Consider the following 10854-nt stretch of genomic DNA (forward strand, 5'->3'; position numbering starts at 1 on the left):
CTCTTGGAGGAGAGACGAAACGTTTCATTAGAGAAGAACCAGTCCAGAAGACCTATACTATTTTTTTCTTTTTTCTTTTTTTTTCTTTTTATTTTTCAGATACAAACAAAATTCACCAACAAATATACCTGTCGTATATTTTACGTGCAATCAGTCTGCTGTTATCCATACTGATTTTCTTCACTAATAATTTCATATTTCATTAGTTTGAAGATATTTTGAGTTGAATAAAAGTCACACTCCATAATTATCTTGACAATAGGCTTTTCTGTTTGAATTAGAATTATAATTTTAAATGTAATAATGTAGACTAACGATATAATTTAAATAGTCTTTTAATGCTGTTGTATAACACTACAATATTAATATGAATATCTCAAACTACAAACCAACTTAAATAATGCATTAATTGAAGTTTAATTTGTCTCGGTATATATATAATGAAGCCAAAAGGAAGTGAACATTTATTCAGACATAGATTAGGTTATTGTTTTAATCAAATGTTTTGTTCAGATTTATTCAGCACATCAGCTGCAAGATTGTCTGCTATTTTCTCCAAAGTGTCAGACATATTTCAGAGACATTTTAAAAGGTTTTCTTGATTCTTTGGAAGCACATCTGACATCACTTGCATGCATGGGAGATGGCGGGGGACTGACACATCTGTCCAGGCTTTATTCAGTAGAGCCACTCTACTGAATACATAAAAATTATTTACCATTTGTTTTCTCATTTCTCCCACATAACTTAGATTTTTATTTTTGTGACTGTACGACCCACGGGAGACACGACATTAACAGCAACTCCTTTAATTCCACAGCTGACGCTGCTAAAAATGACAGATTTCCTTTTCTGGATCTCTGAGAGCAGGACTTCAATCTCTGAACTCGAGAAGTTCTTCTTTTTACTTTTTGCTGCCATTTTCATGAATGAACACATCCTGGTATGTGGGGCAGGAAGCATGGCCTTATATGGAGTTTTTGGGGTGGTAATTAAGCTGATCGCCTGTCCTCGTGCACCTGAATATGAACAGATGGCAGTCATCATGTTTACGCAGCTCATTTACACACTTTTCCTGAAGATAGAAGAGTTTGTTGAATCTGACGTGGCATTTTTCGATGAGCCCTTTGAACAAAAGTAAGAGAAATTTAGGATAAAAATATGAAAATGTTCTTACATGAGGCCCATTGTTTCCAGAAAAGGCTTGCTGTATCACAGTAAGATACATTACATTAATGTCCTCCTAAGGAAAAAGTAATATCAAGTCTAGTCAATAGCTGCTCATGAGCATAGATATTAGTGGGGCAGACATTAATTTCCTGTATCAAAGTCAACACAGATGTTGAAAGGTTTGGCACTTTTTTTTTTTTTTGAAAAGAGTGAACATTACTTATTTAATTAGTTATTTGTTATTTTTTTATGTCCCTCCTTGCAGGTTGCGTCTTGTAAAAAAAACAAGTCTAGTCTAATATTTTCTTAGAAAAATACCTGCTCCCACCTGAACATATTTTTATTTTAATTGTGGGTAACATTAATCAGACTGGTACACGGCTTTCTTGTACTATCATAATACATATTAAAGGGGAACAAATATGCAAAATTCACTTTTTTCATGTTTTTTTACTTACATTTGGTAAATGGGCTGGACTTATAGTGCCTTTCTATCCATCCAGGACACTCAAAGCTCTTCACACTACAACCTGTGTCCTCATTTATCCATTCACACAGCACTCTGTTAGCTCTCTACAGAGATAACATGTACAATCATTATGGAGACTAATCAGTGCCAATCACATTCATACACTGATGGGACACATCAGAGGCATTAGGGCTGAAGTGTCTTGCCGAAGGACACAACAACTGAGACAGCTGGACGGGGGATCGAACCGGCAACCTTCTTCCGGTTCCAGGATGACTCCCCTAATCACTCTGCCACAGAAAAATCAACCAGTCAACTAAAGTTGAGTTGATTACTTTACAATTAGCTGCAATAATTGCATGTGATGCTATTTTAAATGCTTTTACTCAACTTAAACAGGTTTTCACTAAAAACTCAAAGTTTCACAATCATTTTAAGAACATTTACTTTTATTACCCACAAGTTCCTGACTCCTGGCCTAACTGGGCCAGTGGTAAAAGCTTTTTGTTGTGTTTTTACATGTTGTTTAGAGTCAACATTTTTTTCATATTTATGTTTCTGACACACCATCTCCTGCTCTTTGATCTTCATCCACACTTTTTCATCCTTACTCTTCACTCTGTTATTTCATGCTATTATTCAGTGTTTGTCTCATTTTTTCTTGACCTAAAGTTATTTTTCTCATTCTTTGTCATTTTTTCTGATGTTCCCATACTTGCATTCTCCCCTCCCCTCCTACCCTTGTCTCTCTCTGCAGGGAAAAGTGGCTCAGACGGCGTGCATGTCTGCTTGTAAACATCTGTCCATGTCACTGATGCAGATGCTGCTGGACACAGAACTCAAGCAGATCAGTATGGGAGCCATTCAGCAGTTCAACTTAGATGTTATACAGTGTGAATGTGAGTACAGAGAAATGTGGAGCTGAAATAAAACCAGATTTTATTTAGTTTTATCTATAAAAATTAGGGGTTCACAATATATCAGCATTAACAATCTGATAAGTAAAACTGGGACGATATTAACAACCGATATTGATATCCCCTTTTAGAGCTTTGTGTTTCTGTTTTGGGAGGGGAAATAGTTGGTCGAGTGGTATCTGATCATGATAGTGTTAGTGATACTGTGAATAACTGAAGTAGAGAGTCATGTCAGCAGACTGGTCATTTTTACGGTATTGAAAAATGCCACGAGTGTATTTGTGCGTTTATGTATATAAATAATTTGTGTGTTTGTGTAATATTGGTAAATGTGGGTTATCGACCAGCACAGGAGCACCACAGGGAACTGTACTCTCACCATTCCTGTTCACACTGTACACTTCAGACTTCCAGCACAAGTCGGACTGCTGTCATCTACAGAAATACTCAGATGACTCTGCAGTTGTCGAGTGTCTTCAGTCAGAGGCTTCACTTTCACTGTAATACAGACCGCTACACAAGATATTTCCTGCCCACAGCCATCACCATCTACAATAATTCTTTAGTTAAATGAGTTATTACAACATCTAATTTCCCTTTGGGATCAATAAAGTATTTTTGAATTGAATTGAATATGATGATTATTAGACTACTAGCCAATTTGGCACCCAAATGGTATGGTATGTCAGCTGCTTGGTATCACATGGGGACACTACTGAGTAGAGGGACAGATTTTTCTGCACCTCTTATGACACCCATAGCAAAGCTTCACGATCTGGTCTATGACTAAAAATGGCCAAAAGTCACATGACTTACTTTGTATCTGAGATTTGACACTTGGTTGGAGCCTTCTTTCTAATATCTCGTTGTGGAATTTCCCCAGAAGACTGAACAATGTAATTCCTCTATTGTTTGTGCACATTCTCTTCTCCCCTTTTATTTTAATTTTTCACCAGTTGATCTTGTTTACAACTTCATAAGGTGTTCTTCTAGTCCTCCATGAAACATTAAAGAGGTGTTTCAACTACAATAACCCAACAATGTTCACAACCAAAGCAAATCTCATCCATGTTCTTCAATATTATTGAGCCTTAAAGGGATCCCTGATTAGTTGTAGCATTAGACTTTATTTGATAAACATATATTTTAACTGTAAAATATTGGTGCGAGGCTGCTAGCGAGCTATATCCACCCTGAAGGTTAATCTTGGACAATATCTGATGATCGACTCTTTTAAATGAAACCAGAGAGCGTTGACAGAGAGGAGAAGGTAGAAATGACTCAGCCTGGAACTGAAAATATGGATGGAGGACAACAGAGCTGCTTCATGGAAGAAGAACCTCAGATTAGCCTGCTAGCCTTCGCGCTAGCACCGACGCTATATTGCCTTATATGTATTAGCTCGGTGCTAGCGCAACAAACAAGCTAAACTGAGGTCCTCCATCCATATTTTCAGTTACAACTGAGTCATTTTTGTGTTCCCCTCTCTGTCATGTGGATGGAGGACCTCAGTGACGAGAGGAGAATGTGTAGCGCTGAGCTAATACATATATATGGTGATAGCATCGGGGCTAATGCTAAAGCTAACAGGCTAATCTGAGGTTCTTCTTCCATGAAGCAGCTCTGTTGTCCTCCATCCATATTTTCAGTTCCAGGCTGAGTCATTTCTACCTTCTCCTCTCTGTCAACGCTCTCTGGTTTCATTTAAAAGAGTCGATCATCAGATATTGTCCAAGATTAACCTTCAGGGTGGATATAGCTCGCTAGCAGCCTCGCACCGAGGACCTATCCACGTCATCATTTACCCAGAATGCTTTGCGTGTAAATAAAATGGCCCCGTCCATGTAATATTTTTTTTAATTTTTAGTTTAAAAATTATAAAAACTGAACATCCTACAGTATTTTTACAGTCTTTATTTTACAGTTAAAATATATGTTTATTAAATAAAGTCTAATGTTACAACTAATCATGGATCCCTTTAAGTTCATTGTCTTTTACAAGCTGTTTGAATTAGACTCAAAATCTAAAAAACTGATTGTGTTTTTGTTTCTTCTTAGTGTTTGCCAGCTCAGAACCAGTCCCTGGCTTCCAAGGTGACACACTCCAACTGGCATTCATTGACTTACGACAGGTAAACACTCTCACAGCAATATAAACAAGCTTTCAACTATTTGGCTTTGCCTTGCTTGCTTATAGTGAAGAGTCAGATTTGCTTTATTGTCATTCATATAACATCAGGGATAAAGTGTAGAACGAAACTGCAGTTAAGAACACCCTGTCAAGAAAAGACACACATAACAAAACATAGGGCAACAGGTGAACATGTCATGTGCAACCTGTAGCACTACCTTTTGCAGTTGGAAATACACAATAGGAGAGATGAGTTAAAAAAATTGCTCTGCTCCAATATTTACACCAGAAACAAAATCATATGCACAAAAATCCACTCGTGACAGAGCAGACAGCTGGGGCGGGGAGGGAGCTTGGGTCAGGTAACACATGAGATGGGGAGGGGTTCAGTGGAGCCGGTGACATTGAGGGTGGATCTCCATGCTAGAGCCCAACCCTAGTCCTCCCAGAGTCCAGAGTCACATGATGTTATAGTGTCCTGCTCGGCTCGCCAGAGTTCAGAGTTTCCTCCTCCTCAGCCTTGGGTTCACAGATGGGGGTGGGAGGGAATTAAGCCCTTGTTGACATATCATCCTTGGGGAGTTTAGATAGCATGGCAGTCGAGGTCATGCCGCTGGGAGCCAAATAGATACACACGATTGTTTTGGACGAAACATCATTGAATTCCTGCTGCTTTTTAATGTCTTAACTGCATTTCTGAAGTGGCGAAAAAAAATTCCAATCAGCCGAATTTGGGGTCCTCTCGCCTCTCACCATTCTGGAGCTTCATCCAGATATGATCCCTCATGCTGAGGCTCGCTCCTGAGATGCAATTCTTGTCAGAACCACATCCAGTTTACGATTTATCTCCCACAACAACTGAGTCTGTGTGCTTCCAGCCTGGCAGAATCCTTTCCTTCTCAACGGCCCGGACCACTGTTAGGGTCGTTTTCACTTTTCAATAGATCAGGAATCCGCCTCTGCTGTTCCACGTCTTCAATGGAAAGTGGTGCCAGACACATCAGGTTCCAGCTCCCACCAAGAACCACTGATGCACCCAGAAGCAACCGTTCCACTCAGACAGCTTTGTTCCCATCGTTCCAATCTTAATGTGGTAAAAATAGTGTCAGATGTGTTCAGAGACCAGTTGACCAAATCCATAATTCCTTTTTGTTTCAGATGGTAGGTAGAAAAAAGGCTTGAGAAACTAAACTGTGAGATAATTCTACTGTGACAAATGTATTTCAGTAAATGATCAAACATGAAAAATAAATTGCAAAAACTGACTGCATGAGCTGATATTTTTTAAATATAGCTCCTTTGTATGATAGTCTTTTAATGGAAAAATCCTTTTTATTATAAATGAATGATCAACTTTATGGCCTGTTGTGGAAATATTTATTCAAAGGCAGAAACACGTCAATAAAAGGAAGATGCACTGCGTGAATGGTCGTTGAATAATTTAATAAAAGGTTTTGCATTCGCAAGACAAGCCGCGACGTGACCAGAGAAAATCAAAGCTCTGGGCAAACCGCAAACTGAACTAGCAACAAACAGGAAATTGTTTTTACATCTGGGCGGAGCATTGAACAACCAATGACAGAATGACAAATATTACAATGGCTTCAATGTGGGACGAGGACACCAGATTTCAGTAGTGCCTCTAAATCATAAGGACAGATTATGACAATTCGTAGCAGTTATAAAAGAGATACAAAACAGAAATGTCAAGGCAGTATGAACGATCAGTCAGAAAGGTAAAATTATTTTCTAGCACATAGGGTTGGGCAATATTGGCAAAAAATTAATCACGATTAATTGGGGTATTTAGCCGATAATGATTAATTTGACGATTAATCCCCTGGAGTCCTTGGACACCGTTATGTCCTAGTCACATGACCAATTCAGTGGGAAAGATTTGCTCTTCATAAAAATCTGTTCCAAATTGTGTCAAAAATACAGACTTCAGGCTATACTTCAAATTTCAAATGGTGTTAATAGATAAATGAATTACAAAACCTTTTTTTAATGTTCATCATATTTGAAGCAGAGAGGAGCAGCGAGCAGACTCTGCCTGATGGCATTAATCGTATTAATCTTCAAGTGCCAAAAAGTAATCGGTTAATGTTTTTCTGGCGATTAATTGCACACGATACGATTATGCCCAACCCTACTAGCATATGGCCTTTTATGGTCAACTGGTATTTTGCAGGGTCCTATTGACAGCATGTGCTTTAAGTAATTTTCACTCTCTGAGTGAAATAAAATAATTTAAAGACAAATCTGCTGACCTGGCAAATAAGAAATAACTTAAAGTTAATTTGTACTTTGCAAAGGACTACCAGTGCTATATTTCTTTTGATAAAATATAGTTACACTTGTTGCAGTAAGATGTTATCAGCTCTGGCCTCACTTCATCTGATCTAAATTATATGATTGCCTTTTATCCAATAAATGTGATATTGGCAAGTGTGTGAGTGTGTGTTTTAATGGCGTCTCTTCTTGTAGCTCCTGGACCTGTTCATGGTGTGGGACTGGTCTACTTACCTGGCAGACTATGGCCAGCCAAACTCAAAGTACCTGAGAGTGAACCCAGCCACCGCCCTGGCTCTACTGGAGAAGTAAGAACAGCACTCCACCAGCTGCTGTCAAACTAATCTGTTACACACGGAACATTTTCCTTTCTGTAAAAACAAAAACACATATCGTCCTGTGATGTGACGGGTAATATATTCATCTCTGACACGTGACATGCCTCAGGGGTCTGTTCTTGGACCTGTTCCTGGGTCAGTTCATAAAGGGGGAGCTGTGAGTTTTATCGATGATATTCTGTCTGTTAAGCCTGTTTACTGCTGTAAACTGGATGTCCTCAAAAATTCTTCAACTAAATCAGAGTCAAACCACAGGGTTTCATTTATTTATTTATTTTTTATTTATTTATATTTTTTGCTTTGATTCAAGCTCCTGACAATATTATCCAGTCCACAGGTTTTCGTGCTGCTCACTCTAAATATGGAAAACGTCATTTTGAACCCACAACTCAAATTTAACAAACCAGTCTGTAGCTCAGTTCAGTTACCTCCAGTAGAAATCATAGCTAAATTACACCTTCAGTTAACTTTCCAAGAGTTAGAAAAATGATTTATGGTTTTGTACTCACATATTGATTACTGAAACTCCCTCTTCACGTGTTCAGACTAAAGGCTGGTTTATGCTTCGAGTCGCACGTCTCAGTCCCCCTGCTGAGGGACAAAAAATGAAGCAACGTCCGTCTGCTCTCCTGCTGCGGTCCTCGGTGACAGCGGTCGTGTGCGTTACCCCCAGTCAGAACTCTGCAGTGCGGACCTTGCAGCTCAGAGTGTGTGATTGGTCAGAACTTGGTGGGTGTGTTTATTCTTGAGGAGCACCGCAGCGCTGAAGGACCAGAGCAGGACTTCCAGCAGCTCTTCCTTCTGAATGTGATCTTTTCACTGAAGCCTGTTGCTAGAAGAGCAGCTGGTTTGATCCACTTGAACATGAGCATGCAGCTGATGTTCATGTCTTTTTTCCATTACCACCATTAAGAAAAAAAGTTTTTCCTCTGCAGACTCTTCACCAAACACAACACAAATATCCAGCCATTATTGTTGTTTATATACTTATAAGAGCTGTGGGAGGGCAGAGGGAGGAATTATAATATATGGCCCGTCACGTCTCCAGCCTGTTTATACTCGATCAGGAAAAGACGTCCAAAATGATGCAATCACCGACCTGCTGTTTAACCCAACTTAAAGGTGAAATGAAGGCTACTTTATTTAGTGAAATAACTGAATAATTTGATAGTATATGTTGTATGTAGTATGAATATTAATAAAATGTCGAAATATTGTTGTAAATTTGACCAAAACATGTAATTTTCTACAAACTGCGTAAAAAACATATTTTTGAATCCCATTCAGAGCTCCTGGGGGGCGGAGCTTGTGTGACGTGTTAGTTGCTGAACGACTCTCACTTCTCATAGGATTACATGTAGAAGCAGCTTTTGTTTTTAAGACTTTTACATGATTTTGTAAACTTGAAGTGGAGTATTTTGTGGCCTTTGGGTTCACAAGTGGTGCAGAGTCAGCTGCCAGCTTTTTAAAAAAATTAAGATCCTTGAGGGCAGAAGGTTTGTGTTGATGCCATGTGGAGGAAAGACCGGAAAACAAAGAATCCAAGCTCTGCTCAGACCATTTAAAGCAGGGGTGCCCAACCAGTCGATCACGATCTACCAGTCGATCGCCGACTGGTTGCCAGTCGATCGCGAGACTTTTAGAGCGCAACGTTGTTTATTTAACGTTCCAGCCTTGACAGCCCTCCCCCTCTTCTAAATTCTCACAGACGTAGTCTCGCGAGTTTTAGGTGCCGTGAAGCAATACTCAGAATCTTGCGAGAAATATCCAGTTACCAAAACAGGATGTGTCGCCACAAGTTCGTGAAATTGACATTGATGTTGCGTGGCTGCACTGTGTTAAAATATCTGCATATGACATACTTCCATGTGTGTCTGTGTGATATATTCATTCTGAAGCTGAATTAAAGCAGTAGGCTAACTCACTAATGGTAAACATGTGAGTTTGTTAATAAACTGGTAGCACAACAGTGATAAACGACTTTTGCGAGGGAACGCAATACTATTGCGTGGGAGCGCAAAGGAAAAAAAATCTCCCGTCCCGTCATGGGCTCCGTAAATAAATGTTCTTCTGTTAGAGGTAATATGGTTCAGAAGAACTCGAACAGTGAATCTCACAGAAAGACTCAGCCTACACACGCTGAGGCACGTTCCCGTCTCTCAGGAGGACAGAGTTTAGTCACTCACGCAAAGTTGGACAGATCCGTTGGATAACATCGCTCTGAACATATATTTAATATAAAGTTAGGTTTTACAGACCAAAGTGTCTGGTAGTTCAGGAGCAAAGTGCAGGAGGAGATGTCAGGACTGATCGCTGCAGCCGCTGTTCAAGTCGAGCCGCTGCTTCCACTGTCTCTGCTGAAAGTCCCACCCTGCTCTGCTCTGGTTGGATAAAACAGCTCTGGAGTTTGTGAGTGTAAAGATATGCCCAAAAAGGGGCGGGGCTGTTTGATGCAGAATAAACATTGCTCCACATTATGGATGGTTGATGAACATTTCCACACATCCACAAGAAGATGCTAACATTATGTACTGACACAGGCATTACTTAACATTATGTCTGAAAAGCGTCAGAAAGCCTCGACTGGTGAACCTAAATATTTGACTGTTTGTGTGTTTGCAGGATGAAGGACACCAGCAAGAAGAACAACATCTTCTCTCAGTTCAGGAAGAACGACAGAGACAAGCAGAAGCTGATAGAGACTGTAGTCAAACAGCTGAGGAGTCTCGTCAACGGCATGTCCTCCTAACAACAAACACAGAAAACGTGGGAACCAGCAGGGATAAGTGGGACATGCATGCAGTCACATACACAAATTGGACTGCCAAGAAATTTCACTGAAGGACATTTAGACAAAGTGGTAGAACAAGAAAAACCACACACATACATGCATCCAAAAGGGACACAAACACCGATCACATACGTACACTCAGTGGTTCTCAAACTAGGAGGCGTGATGCATGACCACTGCTAGTTATTTTATTTTGAGTTTTGGGCCTCGAAAATTCAAGCAGGTGTAATATTTAGATGTTTTTGTGACAAACCATAGAAGAAGCAGGACAATAACCGTGTTTCCATCAAGGCTTTTTGATGAGCATTTAGAAGTGTCGCATTAAAAATGCGGGAAAAAAAGTCGGATGGAAACAGCAAAATTGGAAAAAAATCCTCAATTGGCTAAAAAAAAGTTTTTACGCTTGCTTGAGGTGGTTTTTGGATGATTCGCAAAGTAGTTAATGCGCAAAAAGGGAGATGGAAACCAGTGGCGTAGCCAGAAATTGATTTTAGGTCGGGCCTGAGAAAATATGGGTGGGCCAGAAAGAAACGTTAAATTAGCCATTAAGCCATTAAATCGCTCCATTGTCCCGAGATGATTAGCCTCTGCTAGTTAGCAAGTTTCACTTCCTGTTTACTACCGCAAAGCTTGTCGCTTCGTCTGACGTAATCACGCGTTGCGTAGCCTCGTCTGATGTAAACACGCGTTGCGTAGCCTCATCTGACGTAATCACGCGTTACTTAGCCTCATCTGACGTAATCACG

At 39.8% G+C, this 10854-nt stretch overlaps 1 protein-coding gene across 3 annotated transcripts in view; it reads left to right on the forward strand.

Moving 5' to 3' along the window:
• exoc6 (exocyst complex component 6) overlaps nucleotides 1-10354 on the forward strand; it is a gene marked incomplete in the record, with an annotated part of 76514 nt that extends 66160 nt beyond the window's left edge. For all 3 annotated transcript variants that reach the window (XM_014029358.1, XM_014029357.1, XM_014029359.1), the window contains 4 exon segments: nucleotides 2397-2538; nucleotides 4615-4688; nucleotides 7175-7287; nucleotides 9940-10354. In XM_014029358.1, coding sequence (XP_013884812.1) covers nucleotides 2397-2538; nucleotides 4615-4688; nucleotides 7175-7287; nucleotides 9940-10066 — 456 coding nt within the window.
• Nucleotides 10355-10854: the final 500 nt, after the last annotated feature.

This window comes from Austrofundulus limnaeus, unplaced genomic scaffold, assembly GCF_001266775.1.
Source record: "Austrofundulus limnaeus strain Quisiro unplaced genomic scaffold, Austrofundulus_limnaeus-1.0 Scaffold888, whole genome shotgun sequence".
NCBI classification, from domain to species: Eukaryota; Metazoa; Chordata; class Actinopteri; order Cyprinodontiformes; family Rivulidae; genus Austrofundulus; species Austrofundulus limnaeus.